The sequence below is a fragment of the Engystomops pustulosus genome, chromosome 11 (assembly GCF_040894005.1).
Source record: "Engystomops pustulosus chromosome 11, aEngPut4.maternal, whole genome shotgun sequence".
Lineage (NCBI taxonomy): Eukaryota > Metazoa > Chordata > Amphibia > Anura > Leptodactylidae > Engystomops > Engystomops pustulosus.
Window position 1 is genome coordinate 39,255,065 of NC_092421.1, and position 25,698 is coordinate 39,280,762.

At 39.4% G+C, this 25,698-nt stretch overlaps 1 protein-coding gene across 19 annotated transcripts in view; it reads left to right on the forward strand.

Moving 5' to 3' along the window:
• LDB3 (LIM domain binding 3) overlaps positions 1-25,698 on the forward strand; it is a 118,155-nt gene that overhangs the window by 23,136 nt on the left and 69,321 nt on the right. For 13 of the 19 annotated variants that reach the window (XM_072130750.1, XM_072130754.1, XM_072130758.1 and 10 more), the window contains 3 exons: positions 9,506-9,657; positions 14,507-14,582; positions 16,860-17,269. In XM_072130750.1, the coding sequence (XP_071986851.1) occupies positions 9,506-9,657; positions 14,507-14,582; positions 16,860-17,269 (638 nt within the window). The remainder of the gene's footprint in view (positions 1-9,505; positions 9,658-14,506; positions 14,583-16,859; positions 17,270-25,698) is intronic. The other 6 variants (XM_072130762.1, XM_072130765.1, XM_072130755.1 and 3 more) reach the window with 1 other exon arrangement.

Below are 25,698 nucleotides of genomic sequence, written 5' to 3' on the forward strand. Positions count from 1 at the left end.
GCAGCCGGCCTAAAGCATATTTTGACCCTTTTGTAGAAGTTTTATACTTCCATAGGGGTTGGGGGGGGTCGTTTGTCATAAAATTTAATACAAAATAATCTTTACTATATGTTTTTACTACTAAATCTCTAAAAAGTACAAAAAAGTACATTAATACCAACAAACCCCTTTGCAAGTGACAAGAAGCTGTATTGTAGACTGTTCCCCAATTCCCCATTTACCAGCATGTAGTATCTGGACACAGCATGGAGAGTGGCATTGCTGTGATGACAGATCAATTAGCACATTTATTAGCCCGGGCCGGTATGGATCGACCTCTTTATCTCTCTTGCATCTCATATGGATAGAACTGACAGATTTATTTTAGTCTTGGTATCAAATGATATATCTTATATCAAACGTTTATTAGGAGATACTTTTGAAGCATGCAAGTGTAGCCAAGGTAGAAAGATCTAGAAGATGAACCTGCGCCTATGTCTTTAATGCACAGCACCTCCAGGAATTCCTGCCCGGCAGGGTCTGCAATGTGAAGTCTCACTTGAATGTGATGACAGTCTTGCTCTGTTTTTAGCATAGCTGCTCTGAAGGTCAGGAGAACTTTCCTAAGTGCAGAGGGCTGGTGAGATTTTCTCTGTAGACTAAGTGACTTTTTTATGCTCGCTTCAAGTTTACTTGGCATCTAAACATTTTATATTCTACTGTAAGATTTTCAGTTCTCATTGACCTTATGACTAATAAACTAGCAATGATTTATGAGGATTTCATTCATTTCCTAAACATTTTCAATATGATAATTTAATCTAAAAGGAATAAATAGGGATGGAAAGGTGTAGTTAAGTGGGTAATTGTTATGACCTGGTAAATGGGGGTCTCTGGGAATACCTTTTTAAGGGGGTTTTACAAGATAAAAAATATAGATGGCAAATCTTTAAAACATACCAGATTGGATGCAGTCTGACACCTAGCCCTCCTATCAATTAGTTACCCTTAGTTGGCAATATACAGAGAGGGGAAAACAGACAGCTCCATTCTCTGCGCCGTGACCAGACCTAGTTACCGCACATTAGCTCCCATTAACTTTAGCTGCCTGGTTCCTTCTTCATTCTCTGTGTATTAAAGGGAACCCATCATCAGAAATTGGTCTAATAAACCACTAGCATTATGTTGTCAAGCAGCCGAGCAGCTTGTAGATGAGGTTTCTTTCATAGCTCGGTGTGGTGGCATCATCCAGAAAATTTACTTTGAAGTGAGATATAGATTACCTTATAACAATATAACTTTTTAAATTTTCCACATAAAGAGCTCTGTGATGGCTTATTTTCTGCGTAAGAAATTGCACTTCGTAGTGACGGTATTTAATATTCCATGCCGTGTACTGGGAAGTGGGAAAAAAATTCCAAATGCAGTGAAAATGGTGAAAAAACACATTTGCGACGTTTTCTTGTGGGCTTGGATTTTACAGGTTTCACTGTGCGCACCAAATGACATGTCTACTTTATTCTTTGGGTCAGTATGATTATGGGGATACCAAATTTGTATAGGTTTTATAATGTTTTCATACATTTAAAAAAATTAAAACCTCCTGTACAAAATTTTTTTTGGGGATTTTGCCATCTTCTGGCGCCAATAACTTTTTCATACTTTGGTGTATGGAGCTGAGGGTGATGTCATTTTTTGCAACTTTTGATGGTGTTTTCATTGCTATAATTTTTAGGACTATGCTACCTTTTGATCACTTTTTATAAATTTTTTTATATTTTTCAAAATGGCAAAAAAATGCCATTTTCAACTTTGGGCGCTATTTTCCGTTACGGGGTTAAACGCAGTGAAAAACCGTTATTATATTTTGGTAGATCAGGCATTTTCAGACGTGGTGATACCTAATGTGTTTATGATTTTTACTGTTTATTAATATTTATATCAGTTCTATGGAAAGGGGGGTGATTTGAATTGACTTTTTAAACTTTTTTTTAATGTTTACTCTTGCTATTTTTAAGACTCCCTAGGGTACTTTAACCCTAGGTTGTCTGATCGATCCTACCATATACTGCCATACTACAATATGGCAGTATATGGGGATTTTACTCCTCATTCATTACAATGTGCTGATGGCACATTTTAATGAATGGACTAAAACGAGACAGCTTCGGGCCTTCGTGAGACCCGAAGCTGTCATGGCAACGGATCGCTGCTCCCCGTGACGTCATCGGGGAGTGACGATCCGTGGCAAGATGCGCCGCCATCTTTTTGAAGCCACCGCCAGCATTGCCGGCGGAGATCGACATGAAAGCACCCGCGGGTGTTACCGGTAAGCCTTTGCTGCAATATCCAGCAAAGACTTACCGGCTATGGAGAGGGCTCGGCCTGCGTGTCGGGAAGAGGGCTAGTATGGCGCACGTCGGGAAGGGGTTAACAGTGAAGTCAATCTTGCCCTACCTTAAAATGCCCTCTTCCCTGTAATTGATGGTTCTGTGTCCAAGGAAATAATTGATCAAAGCTCCTGAAGTCCGGTGCATGATGTCAATCACATGGGAGGAGGTGTTCAGAGGCAAGGAGAGCTTGACTTCAATGATAAACTCTCTGCCTATCTGACTTTATAAGAGGCAAGGAGAGCTTGACTTCAATGATAAACTCTCTGCCTATCTGACTTTATAAAATATAACTTACATCTAACTTCAAAGTTGATCTTATGGATGATGCCACCACACTGGGTCATAAAAATACATGATCTAGAAACTGTTCTTCTCCTTGAAAACATACTGGTAGTGGTTTATTAGGCCAATTTCTGAAGACAGGTTCCCTTAAACTTTTGAGAACATCTGATCATTGGCATGATGAGTAGATGAGCAAACTGCACATAGAGTGCTATCTGCAAGCAGCATGTTATTGAGCAGGAGTAAATGTGAAAATTGCACATGGCGTTCTATCTACAAGAAGCATAACAGAGAGCATGAGTAGATGTGAAAATTGTACATAGATTGTTATCTGCTAGCACCATGTTTAAGAGCAGGAGGGACTGAGCAGATTACATATTTTCTCCCATCAACGGGCAGCATACTATGGAGCAGGAGGAGCAAAGAAGATTATTCATAGTGGACCATACTGGAAACTAAAAGCTCCATCCATTGTCAACTGGATTTTGATGGGCTACCCAAGGCATATGTTATCAATATCTTTAGTCTGGAGATCCACTTTAAGTTGTTCTGTCACAAGTTCACAAGTGCGAATGCTGAATATCTTTTACTTCACCTCTTGGACTCTGGTTACTGTTAAAAATATTCTCTGTCAGGTGCATAGTAATTAAATCCCAGAGGTAAAGAGCATGGGGGATAGTAGGATATGGTACCAGTGCCCTTCGAGAGACCCTCAAATTTTTGTTATTGTGTGTGACCTTTAAATAACACGAAATATGAACAGACCTGGAGAACCTAGCAGTAAGCAGGACTTCTGGTTCTGGCAAGAAGTCAGAAATGATAGAGTCCTGACTTATATAGACACCGATAAGAGTAGTAGCTCTGTGCCACTACATGGATACACGATGAACAAATTGTCTGCATGTGACATTAAAGTATAAACATGCATAAAAGGGGAGAAGATTAGGGCTGCACTTGCCTGTGACATTTATATTTAAGATAAAGGAGGCTTATTTTTAAATGAACACCAAATGTGTAATGAATGACAAAAGTGAAACAAAAAATAGATTCCAATGCTCTATGTCTGTTTCAGGGTCATTTAAAATGCTACAGAGTAAAAATCTTGTAGACGTACTAAAAACCATGGTTTAGTATATTTAAAAATAGTTCATTTATAGACTAGCAGATAAGGAGGTCCTTGGGAGGTCCTTGGGAAGGGGCTTAATCTTTAACCTCTCACAGACAGTGCAAAGGAAGGAGCTTCTTTCTCCAGCAATTTGTTTTACAGACATTGGGCTTACTCCTGTGTTGTTGCTTGAGAGGAACTGGTCATCTCTCTCATGCCAGTTTCTGAAGGCTAGCTCAGTAATTTCTAAAACTGAGCAAAGTAGAACAACTTTGCCACCTACTTGCCTGTTTCTGCATTTAATATTCATTCATTAACATATTTTAATAGACATGTTTTGTGTTTGACATCACCTAGTAGTGCAGAACTTTCTAGGGGGAGAATCCCACAGTTTATAATAATGGGGTTCTCTCCCTAGCTCTGGGTGTGGGTTTTAAAGAGCTTTTCCCATGAACAAAAGTCCTTTGGATAGGGCCTAACTTGCTGATCAGTGTGGGTTTCAGTGATGAGACCCACACAGATCATGAAAACAAGGGGTCCGATGGGGTCCCACATACCTCCGTCGGACCCCTTGTTCCTCCGTTAGAGTAATGGAGCAGTTGGCTGCACGTTACCGGTCTGCTCCATTAATCTCTATGGAGCTGATTAAAATTGCTCTTGTTTTAAGAGTGAATGTCAATTTGGGGGGCAAAGAGCATGACAAGTGGAAAAAGGAGAATTATAAGTGTACAATTATATGAGAAAGATTCTCCTATGCTCATTGATTTCTGTAAAGTGTATTTAAAAGCTTAAGACCAATAAACCCCTAAGAAACTATAGCCATAATTGATTTCTTGTTTACAAAGCTATAGGTGTGCTTGGAATATGTTATATATGTTATTTTCTAGTGGCACCATTTAATATTTTATGCCTTTATATTTTATGTACTGGGAATCCAAAAAAAAAAAATTCCAAAGGTGGTGGGAAATGGCAAAAAAAAACACAGTTACGCCATATTTATTGTATGGCTTTCAATGTGTGTTTGAGATTTCACCTGTTATTTTTTTGACCAGTATGATCCCAGTCATACTAAATTTACATAGTTTATCGTATTGTATACCGTATCGTCATTTCAGTGAAATGAATGGGTGGGGTATTTGTAGGAATACTCTAAGGCAGAAAGTACTGTGGAGGGGTCCATGGAGGTTATGAATCTGCTCCAAAATGACTTAAAACCAGTAGATTTCTGTTAACCAATAATAGATAAATGGCACTAAGTGTAAAACTTCTAGTTCGAACTCTTAAGGAGATATATACAAACCATGACCCATATGGGTAACACAGAGTAGTAGATCAGTTTGGTTGTATTCTATTCTTATAGTAGCAAAGTGTGACTTCCAGAAAAACAGGTGAGATGATTGGCACTCCCAATTCTATATCTGCGAAGTGGAGGTTTATTCAATAAATATACTCACATAAAAAAAATGATGCAAGAGAGGGACGGTTGTGAGGACACCTCGTGGTATAGAGTGACAGTTGTTTCACGGTATGTGCTTCTTCCAACTCTACTAAAAAGTAGAAGCATAGGCCACGGAGCAGTTGTAGCTCTATACAGTGCATTCTTTTGTTGTATGTGAGTATGTTTATTGAATAAACCTCCAGTTTGAAGATATTGAGAAGAGGTACCTGGAGTGTGGGGCCACAGGGGCATGAGTCGTGCGACCAGCCACCAGGGGAATAAGCACAGGAAAAAAGGGGGTGCAACCCTAGTATGATATTGTATGTGCAAGTCAAATAGAAAGATATTGATGCAACTCTCACCTGAACTCCAGTGAAAGTAGCCCTTGAATATAAACCCTAGAGGTAGATGGCGGCCGGTCCTTATCACATCCGCGTTAAATCCAGGCCAGTCGTCCTTGGTAACAGTGGTAGAGAATGCAGAAAAGCCGTAAATGAGGAGAAGGTGGCAGAACCAGCGCTCGAACAAAACCACAAAGGGATCAGTGCTTCATCAGTTTGAAGTCACTTTTATTGGGACAAATACAGTATGTGACGTGTTTCAGCTCCGGACACCACACTTGCCCACAACCCTGGAAATGAAGGAGACCCTGGCAGGCATGTGTTTAAGTCCTAGATCCCAGAAATATATCCAGTATCTGGCTAGAAAATACTATAATTCCATAATGTACCAGAAAATCCCCTTGAGGCAATATCTCTAGGACGATTTTGGTTCCAGGTAGTCTGAGAAGGACTGGAAATCAGCCTTTGAAGGCAGACTCCTGTAGTTTAACAACCTGATATTCTGTGTAGGATGCATATGAATATCTAGCACATGACCCCTTGCTATATTCACCATAAAATTCATCCCTGGTCCCATTCCTGCACTGTGCTTGGTTTGTGAAATCTTACCATTGCGCAATATGTGTTTTATGGTCCCAGGACAGTACTAGTCTGAAGAAGGGTTACAAATTGGCATGTAGTGATATCATACCAAATATGCCACCACCTACAAATATTAGACATGATTTGCCTTAAAATACCTATTTTTATGCTTGCCAGCCATAATCATATTAAGAAATCCATGTTCAATACTCAACAAAAATGTGATTGTAGAGTTGTTACTCACCTAACACGTGAGGGTGGGGTGGGTGACAATGAGAGCGCTCCTGCAGATTTTGCATTGTGATCCAAGAGCTTAATGTTATGAAGCTGTTTGGGCAGTTCATGCTCATAAAAATGATAAACACACTTCTTCCCTTATAAAACAGCATTTTATATTTATGTAAACTATTCAGAAAAGCTTTTAGGGGGTGTCACCAGAGCCCCCTGGTCTCTGGCTTTACTACCTAGCCAACGGCCCCTTCAGCACCTCCAACACACCTGATGTTTCCGCTGTCACTTCCCCTAACACAGTTCTCTCTTTCTTTGCTAATCCCGAAGTGGTATTGACGAAGGCTTGCGCAGCCACGTTTATAGTGTGCACACAGGAGGTCATCTGCTGGGGGAAGCGCTGGAGCAGTCAGAGGTGAAGGTTTATAAAGGAAAATAGATTTAATTTTATAACTTAACACATCACTTTTATAAAATAATTTAGAAAAAACGTAACTGTCTAGTTAATACACAGACTAAGAAAAATGTTATCATTTTTAACTTAATGCAGCCCCTTTAATAAATAATAATTCCTCTACGTATATAGCACACACAGATTATGCAGCGCTGCACAGAGCTTGCCAGATCAGTCTTTAATCTTCAATGTAAATACCTCAATTACAGAGAAAGTATGTAGGTGGCAGATTGTCCATTCTATTTCTGGACCATAAAATAAAAAAAAAACAAACATGAAATTATGAGTTATGAAATACTGCCAGAAATATGTTAGGGCATCCACATGGATGCTTCATGCTGGATTGACAACCTTTTCAGTATGCCAGCAATGCGGTCATGATAAATATTTTAGGGATGAACCTGAAGATCACTGTGAGTCTACGAATCCTTTTGATTCTAGTGAAAGTAAAGCAAGACGTCCTTTGCATTATGCAGTAATGGTCTTGTGAGATCTGTGAGAAACTGGAGATATAAATACCCCATTGTCTTGGGAACGCCAGGCAACCAATCAGACATGTGTGTACGCTGGCTACATTTGAGATACTCATCATCATCTCTCTCTCTCTCCATGCTGCATAGCCGCCTTTTGTTTATTCACTAATTGCCATTTAAGGTGGATCATAGGAGATTATTTACTGGATGCCTGTACGGTGTAACTGCAGCATTCATAGAAGTAATTCATTATTAAGTAATGTACTTACAGGCAACATTCTGAAACATGGACTTGTATGACAATACACTATCATATTCTTAACATGCCAAGAGTGTCATACCTTACATGTCATGGTAAAGATATTTAGATACAAAGCTGTGTCATAATACATTCATCAGTTGATATAAATTGATCAAAATAATTGTTTGTGATTTTCTGAATACAATAATATGTCTCCCAAGGCCAGATTTAAGGACACCATTTTAATTAATATTTCCCATGGTATACCCTAAGTGGGTAAATAAAAGCAAATGTGTTATAGCAAAACCTAAAGCCTTTTTATGCACAAGGACAAGGCAATTATTGGGAAAAAACACAGCTGGTCTATTGCATCCATTCGGGTTCCTTTTTGGGTCTGTTGGTCTGTTTTTTGTTTTTTTAACTTACTCTCAAGAGTGTATCCTTGCTAACACCCGTTTTTCACAATGGTGCTTGGATGACTATTTTTTCATTGCCTCTATTAGACAACGTATCTGTCAAAACGGTTCTAAGACAAACTCTTCTTTTTAATGCAACAGATGTAAGGTCCTGTGTATCTAGACTGACGGCAAGTTCTTGGAAATCCAAGATTTTGGATCTTAGTAATGTTGTTACATTCAACTACAACTCCCTCAAGTGAAATGAAGAGCATTGATATCAGCAAGCTTACAGATTTACCCACCCTTACCTTTCTTAAAGTTTATATCAGTGGCGCAAGATGATCAACTTAAAAAAATGTTTTTTTTGCTCTATAAAAGGCACTGGTTCACATATATTAAAGCCAATAACCCAAGGCATACTGCCAAACTGGTTACAAAGTGGCTTACAGTCAATGGCCCACATTTGCACCAGTTTTCTGCCTGACTTTGCAGACAAATTGTCTGTTTATAAATTGTCTGCACCAGTTTTGTGGTGCGGCTGCGTTGTGTCCGACAAGATACCTAAAGGGTTGTGATAGTGCTTAATTAGAGATTGTGGCACAATTCTGCAGCAAAAAAATGGTGCAAACCCTCTGAGAAGTGTAGGGGGCGCCTGGCGCCTATCAAGAAACACTTGACGGATATTGATCAGGATTATGACAGTGGTGACATGCTGCCACCTGCTACAGTTTCTTTAGCCCTATAACTGTTCTGAATATGTTCAGTTTGAGTGTGGATTTCGGTATGGTATGTTGAAGTTGGAAATATGTGAATCCTTGTACCCAAAAACAGAACCAAAAACACAGGTGTATAAATCACCTATCCACTGGCTGTATTCCAGTGTGTTTCTTCACTTCTGGTGTATCATTACCAATTCATCATTAGATGAGCAAAAGAATGCGTTAAAGGAAACCTACCACTGCAAACCTACCATCAGAAGTAGATCTGATGGTAGATTCTTCCTGCCTGCATTTCCCCTAATTTGTAATTAAATAATCCTGGAACATAACCTTATTTAACCTAATTTGTTAAAAGACTTAATTAACAAATTACTAAAATAAACTGCAGACACTACTGAGGCGTGAAATAGCCTTAGCTCTCAGTGCCCGGCCAGGCTAGTCCACGCCTCAGTAGCCTCTGTCGTTAAATTTACATATTACTGAAATAAAGTGTTTAACAAATTAGTTTAGGATTATTAAATTACAGATTAGGGCAGAGGCAGCGGGAGGAATCTACCATCAGGTCTACTTCTGATAGTAGATTCCTCATGGTAGGTTTCCTGAAATTTCTTCTTGGTAGTTTTATTTTCTTAAGTATGTTAATGGTTAAGTGTGTATTGCCTTTTAAAGAATTATATTCCCCTTTTCTGATGATATTAGTATTTCCTAAACTAGATTTAAATCCAGCATTCTCACATGTTATAGACTGGTCGGTAGCCAAAGCTATAGCAATATAAATCTACACCTGATATACTAATAAATGTATGCTGTTAATTTTTAAGAGATGTCACCAATATTATATGATGTAAAAATTTTGATTTTTCTAACTCCAGGTAACTCCAGGCAGTAAAGCAGCACAGTCCAATGTAAACCAGGGGGACCTGGTGGTGGCTATTGATGGAGTAAGCACAGATGGCATGACACACTTAGAGGCCCAGAATAAAATCAAGTCTGCTAGCTACAACTTAAGCCTCACTTTACAAAAGTAAGTCTGATTTAAATGACAAAAAAATGATAAAAAAAACAACACTATTGTAATTTTTATGTAATCTCTGGTGCCACGGCTAATGGGGTAGATTTATCAAGCTGTCAGAAAGACCGTTGCCCATGCCAACCAATCACAGCTCATCTTTCATTTTACCAGTGCTCATGAATATTTTAAAAGGGAGTTGTGATTGGTTGCGGTGGGCAACTAGAAATATTCTGACTTTCAGACAGCTAGATGAATCTGCCCTAGTATGTGATACAAGGGACACATTCTGGTATCATTTTCCTTTCCCCATTGGTAGCTTAAGCTATTGTGGCTTTCTACTTCCTATACAAAAGAAGTGTTTTTCATTATTACTACCATATCACTGGAGAAGAATTGCTCCTTTCCAGAAAAGCAGGATAAGATGCTATTTATATTGGCCACTGTGTAGTGAATAGACAATCTAAGCATGCCCATCTGAAGTGTGAGAAAATTTCCATGCACTTTACTGAAATAAAGCTTGAATAAATCAATAAATTATACATAAGATATATGTTATACTGTATAACATATCTAATCATCTAATCATCACAAACACAGATTAAAAACTAATGTGGTGGTGGTCAAGGTTACAGCAAAAATATTACCTTGTGCAAGAGATACATAGGGGGTCATTTATCTTAGCATTTTCTCTTATTTTTGCCACGTTTTTGGCCACACTTGATATATTTGCACTTAAGTTTGGGACATTTCCACTCACCTAGCAAAATTTGGCACACAAGTATGTTTATAGTTGCGTCTGATACATCTTTAAAATCCAGATGAGAACGTATGAAAAAGTCATAAATAAACTTCAGGCCTGACCAAACATAGGAAAAACTAGTAGCAGAATAGTTTGAGACTTTGTGCAACTTTTTAATAAAAGTCACAAAAACCCCATAGACTCAGCTGCTGATATATCAACCTTTAAGATAATTCAAGGAATACTACACGATCTACCACCAGATAAACCACCACTACACTCTGACATGGATTTTGGCATTATCTTTTTGTAGGTGGGTGGTGGAGATGTTACATAGAAAAATAGCAAGGGATATCAAAAGTAATGTTTTTTAAGATGCTCGCTACAAATTGAAAGAAATCACTGCTTGGCATTTCCACCCCACTGCAATGCACAAAACAATAACATCTGCATAACTAAGCATGCATGAGATGGCCAAGATGATAGTCTATAAAATAGTGGTGGAATTACATTCAAGGTTTTAGTGGATGGGGGTGAGATATGGGGCCTGAAAATTACAAGTTAAAACATAGTTAAGCTTTTGCTCGTCAGTTAATATTTTCAAGTGAAAAATGAGAATACAATCCATAAATTGCATATTTAATCCTTCTATAAAACCTAAGTATTAAAATAAAAGAAGTGTTTTTGACTTTGTTACCTTACATTGTTGAAATATATAGGGATATATTAGAGACTGTCGGAAGGTCACGTCATTAAATTAAATGTTTTATTTGGTATCTCTGGTCACAATGCGTTTCGGAGTTCACAACTCCTTTATCAAGTGAAATGAGAATAACTCTCTCCCGCTCCCCAATGGCTGATTAGCCAAAGTCAATCAGTTATGATTGTTATACTGGGGTTATTCATGTTATATGATAGTTAAGTATATACTACAGCTTCCAGTTAGATATTTATATGTTCCATGGAAATCATTCTTATTCAAACTTTCATCTTTAAAAAAAATATAGGTACCAAAAAATCAATAGAAAACACGCTACAAAGCACATTTTTAAGCTGAAAATAAATTTTTATTGAGAGCAGACAATACATCTAGTTCATATGGCACCACTTTGATTCTAACTAGCAGCGATAAATAGAAAAACGTTGTGGTTTCTGCTTCGAACAATTTCTGGCGATTTGCAGCTACAAAGGAGAACTGAAAATTCTCAAGCCATAAAGAACTCAGGGTAGATTATATGTAATTCCTAGGTGATTCCATTGTGAAATTGTGGATGGAAAAAACTAGACATAAAATAACTAAGACTCAACAATAGGAAGCAGGACGCTGTGATCAATAAACAATTTCTTTATGGTTGCTCTGAAAAATGCCAGAATAAAAAAACCTGCCTCTGTGTGATGTGGCCTGTAGGGAAAAAGTAATAATTGATGATACATTAGTGAATGTGTTTGTTACACAAAACCACATTTCAGATGTAAAGAATACATATAGTATCTGATACAGTCCCATTAGTGTTGACAGTGTCGTGAAGTACCATCTAACTCCAGAATTTTTTTACAAATAAAAATGTCTGCCATGGTCTCACCACTCAAGCGATTCAGCACATTAAAAATAACATACGAATGGAGGTAAGAGTTGCGTTTCAGCACTCAAAACTTTAGGTCTGTGCCTATGCATAGAAGGACCTTTCAGGTCATTTTGACAACTAAGCCAACAGCACAACATTATGTATCTGGGTTTCAGGCTCCCCCTGCCTGTTTAACTCTATACCACCTGTTACCCAAACCTAGAACTGAGCTCCCTAGCATATGTGTATTCTGCCCCGTGAAGCCAAGATTGCCAATACAACACATATGGACTACAAATGGCGGTAATGCACATGTACCATGGTTTAAAATGCTATTTTTGAAACCGCACACCTCCTGGAGACACCATGTGCCTTCAACTATTGCATTGCAGAAAAGTTAATACTCAGTGTCGGAGTAACTCACCAGATGATCTTCCGGTGAGCAAAAGCTCTAACACAATATTGGACCCAATAGATACAGCAGAAGACAACTTAAGTTGGAGTTTGGTAGGATCTTTTTACCTAGGGGTTTATAAAGGGTGGGCGTGAATACAAGCCTCAAAGGTTCCCATTTAAAAGCTATAAGAGACCTTACAAAATAAATAACTAAAGTAAAGTACTGTATATTAATAAAGTATATATTTTCATTCTACATTTTTATTCCCCTTGTTATAGACATATGATAAATATCAGCTAAAACCACTGATTTCAGAGGGACCAATTGACCATATAATGTTTTTTATTCACCTTAACCCATTTGTTACCAATGGTCATTAGTGCCTGAATGTCCAGCTCAGCTTTTGACATTCTGCTTTGCACTTCTCTAAATGACAATATTTGTGCAAAAGCATTACATTTAACAATCTTGCTTTTTTTCATGACATGTGAGACTAACTTGATGGGATAGTTTTATCAATTACATATTTTTTTCTTCATAAAAAATTTAATACAAATGTGAAAAAAGAAACTGTCATTTATGATTAAAGTTTTTTTAATAAGTAATAACTTTTACCATATGTTATAAACATGTACAGCATCATTCCATCACCCTTTCCCAGGTTCAGGAGAGTCTCTGCTTTAAAGGGGTTATCTGAGTTTAATAAATAAATTAGGCCTGGGCAGGGGTGGGCATTTTAAAAATAATAAATGTGTACTTACCTCCTCCGGCGCTGCTGATGTCCAGCACCACGGTCCGTCTGATCAATGCCCCTGTTCGTTTACAAGGGCTCAGAAGCCGCACACATGGAGCTTCCAGCGGCTGATGTGGACTGGCCACTCCCACCCCTCCCTATCTCTCAGCATTGTAGAGAGCCGGGAGATGGTGTCGGAAGGGATGGAAGCTCCCTGTGTGTGGCTTCTGTGCGCCTAGGGGTACAGATCAGACACACCGGGGCGTGGAACTTCAGCAGTGCCGGAGCAGGTGAGTACATGTTTATTATTTTTAAAAAGCCCGCCCCAATCAATCTCAGATAACCCAGTTGATATGATATAAGGATTTTGTATGGTTGCTTAAGAGAACCGGAGATATCCACTGCTAAAGTTACAATAGAAGATAGAAAGCTGTACATAAAAATAATTTTTAGTACAACTTTAAGGGTAGATATCTCTGGTTCAGCATCCATACACAATCCGTATATCATATTTAAATGAAAATTCTCCTGTTTAATATGACACCTAGATGTAGTAGGAGATGTTGTTGTTTGAAGTTGGTCACTGTCATTAAGTTTTTCATTTGCAAATAGGACTTATATAGCTGTATGGCAGTCGTGAAGAAGTTAATGGCAGATTTTGGTCTGAAGAAGGGCGATTCATGTTGAAATTCACTTTGCTCGTGTTCTCATGGGAAATAAGCCCCATCATTGCATTCCACTCCCTACATAAATCAGGTGTGGGGAGTTTGGAGAAATAACTAAACTAATGTATATATGTCCACTTTAAAAGGGGTTGGCCACTTTATCTCACGTTTTGTGTACGTGTGGGGGCAGGAGATTAGGTAATGTACCAATGTACATATATTACAAGTTATGCTCCGATTTGTTCAAGGACTGTTAGAGATCACATGACCCTCCATCTGCAGCCATTTTATGAACAGGAATGTCTGGCTGATGAGGTAAAAGACAGGAGGATTCACTTTATCAAGAAAGCGGAGCAGGACTTTTAATAGATGTAAGGGGCAGCAGGTGGCTTAGTGGTTGGCATTACAGCCTTGCATATTTTGGGACCTGGGTTCAAGTCCCAGGGTCAACATCTGCAAAGAGTTTTTATGTTGCGTGGGTTTCTTCAGGGTTTCCTCTGGTTTCCTCCCACACTCCAAAACATACTGGTAGGTTGATTAGATTGTGAGCCTCATGGGGACAGGGACTGATTTGGCAAGCATAAGCATGTAGTGCTGCATAATCTGTGTGCACTATATAAATAAAAGAATTATTATTATTGGTAAATGACCTAATATCCTTCCCCCGACACTAAGAAACATTAAGGTTGGGAAATGTATCCTGTGTCTGACCTCATGCTATGTATTGTAACCCACACATGGATCTAAATGGTCTCTTCACAGGTCAAAGCGCCCAGGACCAGTTCCAATAGCCACACCAAGAATTGACTCTCCATTGCCAGTAATCCCCCATCAGAAGGTACGTATCCCACATAATATGTATATAAAATTGCATTTCATAGTCCTCTATGAATTGTTTCTATATTTTATATGTCATTTTGATGTTTTATTTTTTTAATGGGAATAAAATCAGTTATATCGTTTAATGGATCGTTCACCCAACACAAAACAAAATCAAGGTTATACACAATATACAGCAACATTTAAATGTAATTTGTACAAATCTCAACCACAATATTGTGCCTGTAAATTTCTGCAAGCTAGCTGCTGGTTATGAAATGTGTGTCCCCAGACTGCAAACAAACTAGAAAAAAGGCCTGCAGCAGTTCGGCCAGCAGACGGGGAGTCCTTGCATCACATTTCTGTATGATGCAAGGACTGACAGCCACTGCACTGTGTTCAGTCTATAGGATCGGACCAGCACACAGATCTGTTTCCACAGGCCAAACAGGATTATTTCCAGCTGGACTAATGGGTATTGACTGAAAAAGCTAAAAGATACTTGTGATATCGGAACTGTGACTCTTATCTTTGGAGATTACTAGTAATGTAGCAGGTCAGCCCATTGTCCTAGGCCATGCACTGTAGCAGGTAAATTCCATGGCCAAAATCTACATTTCTTATTTTCCAGTAGACATATATACAAAATGAATAGAAGTCACTACTCGCCATTCGTGGGCAGTATGTGTAGAGTTTTCTAGAGCATTTTCTATTTATATACATTATTACACAAGCAACATGCCAATGTGAGCAGCCCAGTATTGTCTATGCTTTAGCTATGTGCATGTCTAATTAATAAATTGCTATGGTGACTTATTTCATTGGCTATAATTCAGGGTATATCAATTTCCTTGGTTCTTGAAACACAATCCCACAACACGTTATTATATTTTTGCCATAAAATTTGCAACCTCTTGTATGCAGAGGTCCTATATTTACATATCCACAAAGTTATTGGCAATGGATATTGCTATTATTATAATTGTTTCTCTTGTGTAGTCACATTCACATATAATATACTGAAATTATCATTATATTGAATAAAATATCTAAAAACCAGACCACAGACTAGTTGCGTATGAGTGAGTTTGGTTCGACAAATATTCTTCATGTTTAAGGATTTCACATGACCAGACCTAGAATCACCAAACTAAAAGGATACGCGGTGTTCTGTGCGCTAAATCACGGAAGCAAGTTTGTTGCATCAAACTCACTCATAGGCAACAGATTTATGAGTGGTTCCATCCAACTAGGCTGCAATGTCAGACAACTTACATTGCCTCTTGCTCCTAGATCCACTCTTTGCTTTTGCAACATAAAAATAACAAAAACTTTATGTGTGTCTCCACCCTTTTCCAAGACATTCAAAAAGTTTTCAATTGCCAGGAATTGTGGCAATAGACAATTATTTATCCGAAATTTCTGGAAATGGACAGATTTCCATATCGTAACAGCCGTTTTAAAAAAATCTGGTTGTGTACTTTTAATATATGGATTAAAAAACCAAATCATTAATAAAGCCGCAATCATGACAGGTTCCTGATTAGGAACGGGAACATGGCCCAGATTTGTTAAAGCCCCTGCACCAGTTTGTATGAATTTTTACACTCTTTTCAGTGCAAACTGCTTGTGCATGTATTTATAAAGTGTCCGCAACAATAGCTGCGCTATTCCCGGTGCGACACAACATTATGCACTGTAAAGGGTGCCATGGTGCACAGTCGGACTTTACGCCAAATTTAGCATGCAGTGACCATCAGAATTGTGTTTCCCACTTTATGTTACGATAAAAACTGGATTCTGCCAGAGCAGTGGGGGATTTATGAAGAACGGGTGGCACAATTCATGAATCTGTTGCACATTGCACCATCTACAGACACATTTATGATAAATGTGGGCCAGCATGGGTTAATAACGTACTCTTTTTTTTGGACCGATTTGTTGGTGCACTTTCAATTTTTGATTCTACTTTATTAAGTCCATGATGTGCACCTGCTGCTGTTATATGGTGCTACTGGATACTTTTTGATAAATGCCCATATATTAAAAGTGTATAAAAATATTCTTATTATTCTCAGACTATTGCAAAGTTAACACAAAGAGATGCTGCCTTAGAAAAGAAACCTTGTATGATGTGCTAAAATGTTTGGCTTGCTAGAAGCAACATATTGCATCTGGGATATGAATAGTTTGCTTGGAATGTTGGTTCGTCTAGAGACTGTTACAAGTTTTGCCTCTTCTGCATGTTTACTCTGATTACTGTGTTCTTCTCTCTTGGCCTGCATGTACGCTACAGGACCACGCTTTGGAAATTAATGGCAGAACAGTCTTCAGTGCTCTGTCTAACACAAGTGCTATGCCAATGAGTGGTGGCGTGACCACCAATGGGACAATGTCAGGCTACCTCAACAAGCAAGAGATCCAACATTCACATAGCAACTCTTTTGTAAAGACATCACCACTTAGATCTTCCATGTCGTCTCATTCTATTTCTTCTGAAACATCATCCGTCAGGCGTAGCATAGGCCCCAAGCCTGATGTTTTAGTCAATGATGAGAACACTACCAACAGTCAGTTTAGCCCTGCTAAGAAAAGACTGTATAACAATCCCATTGGGCTTTATTCAGCAGAGACTCTTAATGAAATGACTGAGATGCATAACATGAGTCTCAAAGGAAGGGCTTCAGAAGGTTTTCTCCTTAGAGGGTACGTAACATGAGGATTGTGTTCAATTTTACAATGATTTCACCTTAAGATATTATCACAAATTTGGGTTTCTTTTTATTTTAAACACTTACTACTATTTATGCCTGGCACAATTCATCAACTTTTTGATTTAGTTAATGAAACTTCCATGTAAAAAATGGCACTTGAAGAACACAGATTTTCTCACAGATTGTACTTCAAATCAAAACTTCAAGTCTAAAAAAAATCAGGTGTGTCTGAAGTTTACTCCAATATTTTGTAAATTAATAACAAGAATGGTGATAAAATCTGTGGTCAAGAAGTCCACCAAGGACCACTGCGTTATCTCCATGTCACAGATAGGTATTGGGGTGCACTGAGCAATCTATTATGGGTTGTTATACCCCCGTACAAAGCTCACTACTTCTGTACCCCATCTGAAAGAAAATATTTTGAGGTGAGCTACAGTCACAACTGAATTTTGTAATGGAGTTAGAATCTAAACTAAAGTGGTTTTGCAGAATTTTGTATATCTTAAATTGGGATGTCCACTTTAAGCACATTACAGTGAATAATTGATATTGTTTGTGTAATGAAGTTATTACATTTTCCAATATAATTTCTGTATCAATTCCTCACGGTTTTCTAGATCTCTGCTTGCTGTCATGCAACAGGAAGCTTCACTGTTTACGTCCTGCAGATAAACACCGGTCCATGGTCATGTGACACAGGTACATGTCTCAATAGCATCAAACAGCTTACTACAATGTGTGCGATAATGAGACATTGGGGCAAATTTACTTATCCGGTCCATTCACAATCCAGCGGCGCGTTCTCAGCGGTGGATTCGGGCCCGGCCGGGATTCACTAAGGTAGTTCTTCGATGTCCACCAGGTGGCGCTGCTGCGCTGAAGTCCGCCGTGGCGCGGCGGAATGCACTGAAGTTCACCGGCCTATACCTGGTGCCTATAAAGTGCAAGTCCCGCAACACTTTTTTCCAAATCCGTCGGGTTTTCATTCGGCCACGCCCCCCGATTTCCGTCGCGTGCATGCCAGTGTTTATGCGCCACAATCCGATCGCGTGCGCCAAAATCCCGGGGCAATACAGGGAAAATCATCGCAAATCGGAAATATTCAGGTAACACGTCGGGAAAACGTGAATCTGGCCCTTAGTAAATGACCCCCATTAACTTGTGTGAGATCACATGTCCATGGACCGGTGTTTATCTAAAGGAAGTAAGAGATGAAGATTTCTGTGGACTATGTAAAGAATTGAAAATAAATTGGAAAATTTTAGGTATTTCCATTACACAAACCATATCAATTATTTGCTACAATGTGCTTAAAGTGGACAACCTCAATGTAAACGTTTTACGTTATTTGCCACTATGTAGCTGTTCAACAAATCTTACGTTTCAACAAATGTTGATGAATTTGGTCAAAGACAATAAAAGGTTTTTCATCCATATTTATAGTAGATTTGATAACTGTTGGTGTTTGTGAATGTATAACGGAGTAAGGGCTACAACCATATATATGGGACTCCATGCATCATATATTGCTTGTCCCTTGCTCTGCTAAACAACAGGGCATGGTCCATCATTTATGGACTGAACGCAGACATGGGTTTCAGCCCTAAAAGACTGGTATTTCTCTGAGGCATGAGCTTGTTGGAACAATGTTCAAATAGCAGTTTTCATCTTTCTAGATACATGAGGTATACTGTATACTAGGTATAGAAGTCTCCCTAAAGTCTATAGTTTTTATGACTACTAAGTATTTATGCCTTAAGTATTTATGCCTTAATTACTATGTGTAACTAAAAGCTTAGCGAATCGATTTCATTTCCCAGCTATCGGCTAACCCTACCAGTTACCAAGTTGGTAGTGGTTGTATATCTCTTCTTTAATCTCCCATTCCTTATAGTACAGTGCAAAGCCTAAAATAACACAACCTTCATTTATGTATATGTTTCTTAGACAAATTCTATGTTATTATTTATATTCCATCAAATGAAACAAAGCTGAAACATAATTCTGTTTTCCTTGTCGCCTCTAAATTGACATAAAAAGTGTATATATAGTGTTCCTGTACAAGTAGGGGCTCTACTACTGCACTCACTGAACTCCTTGTGGAATCTGGTAATGGATTCCTTGGCGAACCCAACAATCTGCTGCAAATGGGCATTACTGCTGCCGAGGCTTTAGAATAAAAGAAAACATCTGGACTATGTGCACTTGTATATACTCCTTCACTTCCACTTTATAAATAACAGATTCCTTTTTCCACCTTTTCCCCCGGATCATAAATTTGGTTACCCTCTAAACGTTTACCTTCTGTTCTACCTTAAAAATGTCAGATGACGTGCATGGATGAGGTTCAGAGGATTAAAACAGACACAGGGTCCTTTTTTACCAAATGATACTGTTACACCGTGTTTGACTGTAAGGAGATGCTCAGCTGTTGAACACATACCAAAAATGGCTATATGACTATCTGCTTACAGGCTCCGGCGTGTTCTTAATATATCTCAGTAGATAATATAGCAGAGCAGATATTTTAGAGGCTAGGAGAAATGGCAGAATAGTTCTCTGTGTAAGAGGGGAACACCATGCACAGTGAGAAGTAGCAGGGCTTAAAACTAAGAAAATGACAACACAAACTAGACAAGAAAGCAATGCTAGGATTTATGATACACAAGCCAGGTAAGGGGACCAAGCCATTGGGCTGCTAGGTTATGTGTCCTGGGCTTTAAACACAAATTACTAACATGCCATTATGTCTAGGCAAGAATATCTAGATACAGGCAGTCCCCGGGTTACGTACAAGAGGTTTGGTCCGGAGGTTTGTTCTTAAGTTGAATTTGTATGTAAGTCGAAACTGTATATTTTATAATTGTAGATCCAGACAAAAAAATTTGGGCCCCAGTGACAATTGGAGTTTAAACATTTTTTGCTGTAATGGGAACAAGGATTATCAATAAAGCTTCATTACAGACACCTTACAGCTGATCATTGCAACCTGGGACTATAGTAAAGCACTTAGAAAGCTTCACCAGAGGTCAGAGGGGTCCGTCTGTAAGTATGGGTTGTCTGTAAGTCGGGTGTCCTTAAGTAGGGGACCGCCTGTAAAGAGTTAGGGCATCAAATGATTTTGTGGCCTTCATCAACCACAAAATAACTATTTGTTTGCATCTTTTGTTGCCCCATTTTTGCCATCATTCTGCTATTCGACTCAGGCCAACTCCACTTGTGCATGAACCGTGGTTCATTGTTGCCAGATCATGTGCCAATGACAGAAACCAAGGCGCAAACTTGGACAGAAATAGAACCTGTAGCTAGTTTAGCATCTCAGGTGGTAGATAGGGCTGTAGAAAACATGGCCTTGAGCATGAGGCCCATTGAAAGATAGGAGGATGTGTGCTGGCTGCTGAAACAAGACAAGCGGATCCATTACATACAGGGGAGGATTAAGACTGCCATAGTCTGCCATATTCATACTGGGTTGCATGAATATTATAGACAGTACAAGTCTGGAATCACTTCCTACATATGGTACTAGAATCAAGCTTCTTGGGGAATGGAGGATGCGCCCCTCCTGCTGCTTTCAATCTGTGTTTTCAGAAACTTTAGGGGATCTTCAAAAGTCCTGAAATGGGTCTTGTGTACATGTGTATTGAGAGCAGGAACAGATGTACAAGGTGGGTGAAGACCTGTCTCAATATAAAATTTGGGGGGTGGTTTGGGTGGCCATGGGCCCCCTAGAATCATAGGGCCCTGTGCTCCTGGCCAAACTGCCTATATTATAATCTGGTCTAGAATGGCAGTGCCCGTCACCTTCAGTCTCTGTTTGTATACAGATACTTAGCGGTGATGTCACATCAGCAGGCGCATACACACTACAGTGTACAACTGCAGCACAATTACAAAAACATATTCTGTGAATCTATATGCCAAGTGTCAGGAAAAGTGTTCTGGCTGAAGGCCATATTTACTGAGCCAAGAACACCAGAAAACCGGTGCAATTAACTTGAAAAATGTGCCTCTGTGTTTTTCCCTTCCTTCTTCACTCTACATTCCTTTCCTTATTCTCTCTTTCTGCCCGCTTAGCATAGTTTCCTACAGGAACTATTTAACCGAACACTTGATGGAACAACTTAATGGCAAACATAAGTCAGTACAGTAATACATTGATTAATATAGCGTGCTTAAGGATGTCTCACTATGGTATGTATGAGCACTCGCTCTCTGGAGCAGCCATTGCTGCATAATCTATGTACAGCACCGCATTGTACGTTCAGTGGGAGAGATTTACTGCCTTCTCTGACAGTTTTCTGGTGAAGACGGCATACAAATCTCCCCTTCCCCTCCAGTTACAGGTCTTTTCTGCCCTGCACGACACTTTGGGTGTTTTGGGTCAGGGAACAGGGCGGGTGGTGGACGAGCAGGAATGCTCCAGAGTGCCAGATTTACTATAGGCTGCTGAAAAACTAGACTATAGTGGAAATCTGAGCCTCTTAGTAGATCCAGGACGCTGCAGAGAATTTTCAATCTAGTGTTTAAAATGATTGCGTCAATAAAGAGTTATACAAATTATTATAATTAGCCTGGCCGCTTCGGGGACACCAACGGGGTGCCTCAAAGTGCCTTGCATTGTAATTTATTTTTAATTTATTGTTGCTTTAGCAGTATCTCCCAGTACCAACAGTGCACAAAGCAGCTGACAGGCAGAACCGGATGGGACCGTGAGCGCAAAGGGGGAAGAAAATTAATTAAAAGACGAGGCACGCATGTCCCCGTCTCCTAGGGTGCGCACGCGCCGGCTCGCAAAGATTTATAGGGCCAGCATGCCGATAATTGGTGCTGGCCTGACATAAATTCCTGCCCCTTCCTGTGACCCTTGCCAAATCTGTGTATCCTGCGTTCCTGTGTTCCTGATCCGTGTGCCAGTCCGTTACTTTGTTCCTGATCCGTGTGCCAGCTTCTGCGATTCCTGACGTGAGTCCTAGTGTGCCTTCCTGTGCTGTTCTCCCGCTGTCACCCCAGATACAGACTCCTGCATTACTACCTTTGGCTGCCACCGCGGGCTAGTCGCACCTGTTGAACTGGTGGTACCCCGACGCAGCAAGACCATCCCGCTTTGCGGTGGGCTCTGTTGAAGACTCCGGTCCCAGGTGTTGCCTAGTACCATCTCCTGCGGTGGTCCAGAGGGTCCACAGACTCACAGTCCTGACAACGGGGTTAAACACAGAGAGTAACCGTTATTATATTTTGACAGATCAGACATTTTGGGATGTGGCGATTATGTTTAGCATTTTTACAGTTTTTTTATATTTATATCAGTTCTAAAGCAGTGATTAGAATTTTTAGTTTTTTTTATTTAATTTTTTTAACAAAATTTTTCTTACTATCTTTCAGACCCCCTACGATACTTTAACCCTAGACTGCTTGATTGATCCTACCATAAACTGCCATACTGCAATATGGAAGTATATGGGGATTTTCCACATGATGTATTATAATGTGCAATTCGCACATCGTAATAGATAGCCTAAAATCAGCCTGTCATGGTAACAGATCAACGCTCCCTGATGATATCTTGCGGAGTGACGATCTAAGCCAATATGGCAGCGCCCACTCAAAACCGGTTTCTCACCGCAGTTATTACCGATACAGCAACCACTCACCATGTATGGAGAGGGTTCCTAGCAGACGTCTGCTTATATATTTGGGCATCTTCAGGCATCATGTATCAGATGTGCCTGCACGCTCTGAAAACCCTTGTAAAACCCCTGTAATTGGAGTTTTTGACCCCATCACTCACTAGATACATATGTGTGTGTAAAACAGTTTTTAGCCTCAGTGGTTTCCTTGTCTTGTGTTGAATAAATCAATACAATTATCAGTTTTATAACCCTCCAATGACCGTAGTTTCCTCCTTCTACTCACTATACAGGGATAAAGTATAGTAATATGCAGAATTATTGCACTGGAACTCTGGGCTTAACATAACATACTGTGTCCTTGGGGGAAATGTCTCTCAAAAATACTTTTCATGGCTAGCCAGCAGCCATGAACCTTCTATAAGTCTTACTGGATAAAAGAGTAATCCTCACATTTTCTGTCTATTACTCATAGCAGCAATAGAGCAATACAGTTGTTTTCCTCTTCTATTTGTGGATGGTATGAACAGCGTGTAAGCTTTGGTTAATGTCAAGGGTCTTTCTGTTAAGTGCCATCATACAATATAGATACTACTCCATGCACCATGCAAAGAGAAAGATTTCTAAAGCACTTTAGATGTCCTTTCCATGTAGGCAATCAATGTTTTTTTTTACACAATGTTACTAGGCAGTACATGGGTTTGAATGACTTCTGATAAAATGATGTGGTCTACGCAGATGGTAATGCACGCTAGATTTATCTTGGACAAACCCACTTTATTTGAAAATATGAAATTCTCTAATCAAAGTTGAGATCTGACACCAGATTTATAGTGCTGGCATAACCCGTGAGCTTACAATTCTGCTCAAGTCAGAGAATATGTTCTCTTCTCCTAGGAGGGCAATCTATGTTTTGGTTCTGTATTTATGTAGTAAGCTTGTTTCTGGTTATGCATCTATGTATTAAGCTTGGTTCTGGTCCTACGTCTGTGTAGTAAGAATGGTTTTGGTATTGTCCCCATGAAATATGTTGAGGTTTGTTATATTACTGTTTTCATGCACTGAGGGAAAATAAAAGGAACATTTACTAGTATAGGAGACACTGAGGGGGTTATTTATGATATGCTGTTGCTAGTTGCGTCATATCATCTAATCCCCTCCGCCTCCCTGATGTATCTGGTGAGTTTCTGTGAGCAATTCATGCAATTCTGTGACAGGACCTGCCTGGCATAGATCTGCGCCTTATCCTATGCCCCTCCAGCAATGAACAAGTGCAGGGTATAGCGAGTGTGCAGTTTTAAGGCAGAAACACGCCATAACAGCCAACTCTGTCACTGTTTGTGCCACTTCTACCCCACCCTTCACACTCTTTGACTCCCACTTGCCATGGAGTTGGCATAAAGGGGGAATAATCTTAATTTCTGCCATTGTGCCATTAATTACGAATAATTCAGGTCTTGTATTCCAGAAAACTGATGTACAAGCCCTGATAAATAACCCCCTAATAATCAGGGCAAAAGAAGAGGGTACTTCCTAAAAGAAATGGGGATTGGACAAGAGATAGATGGAGGCAACAAAGAAGGGGTCCGTAACCCTGAAAGAAGAACACAACCTAAGGCCTTAAGCACAAAAACATGCCTTGGTGCTAGATATTTTTTGAGTGGCGTACATTATATTGGCTCATGCACATGGGTATAAAATTCCTAGAAGATGGTGCATGAGCAGACTCACAAAAGATAGAGCAGATCCTATTCTTGACCCGGGTAGTGTTTTTCCATTGACATCGGCGATGAGTGATGGGCCACAAAATAATTGTGGCTTTTATTAAGTATTGCACTACAAAAAAAAAATTGAAAGTGGGGGGTGCAAAGGGTTAAATTGGGGGGGGGGGGGCAAAATGAGTCGGCACCCCATTAAGAATTTTTCCCGAGGGCCCAGAGAACCTCAGTTATACCACTGCTCTTATCTATTTGTTTAAAATAATATCTTTGATAATGATTTTAAATAAAGCTATAAAGAAAAATACAGGCAGTCCCCGGGTTACATACAAGATAGGGTCTGTAGGTTTGTTCTTAAGTTGAATTTGTATGTAAGTCGGAGCTGTATATTTTATCATTGTAATCCCAGCCAGAACTTTTTTGGTCTCTGTGACAATTGGATTTTAAAAATGTTGGGTTGTCATAAGAACCAGGATTAACACTAAAGCTTCATTGCAGACACCTGTGATAACTGTTATAGCTGTGCATTGTAGCCTAGGACTAAAGTACAATAAAATACCAATATCCAGTGGTCCGTTTGTAACTAGGGGTCGTATGTAAGTCGAGTGTTCTTAAGTAGGGGACCGCCTGTATCTGTAGGAGTTTGAAAAAAGTTAGAGGCACATAGTGGTGGAGAATGAATTAGAAGCCATCAGGTCTCAGGCAGTAGAGTGCAGTAAATGAAATGTAAAATTTCTCATATGTCCGCTGTATGAATAAAGGTAAATGTGTGTGTATATACCCTTTTACATGTATACAATAGATGGTGCAGAAGGGGCATTTGATGTCTGATGTGGAAAGGCGGTTGTATCTCTGAAAATAGGTTATGGGTTTTCTAAGCTAAATTTAAGAGAGTTACACCCTTCCACAGAATAGAGAAGCCGTACTTCACTCAAAATAACCCAAGGCTTATGCAAACTTCAAGCAAGAGGTTATAGTTACACAAACAAGTATTGGGTGATAGACCTCTCTAGTTCTTCTAATTTCCGTCTTTCTAATTCACAGCACTGGACACAGCCCCAATATTAATC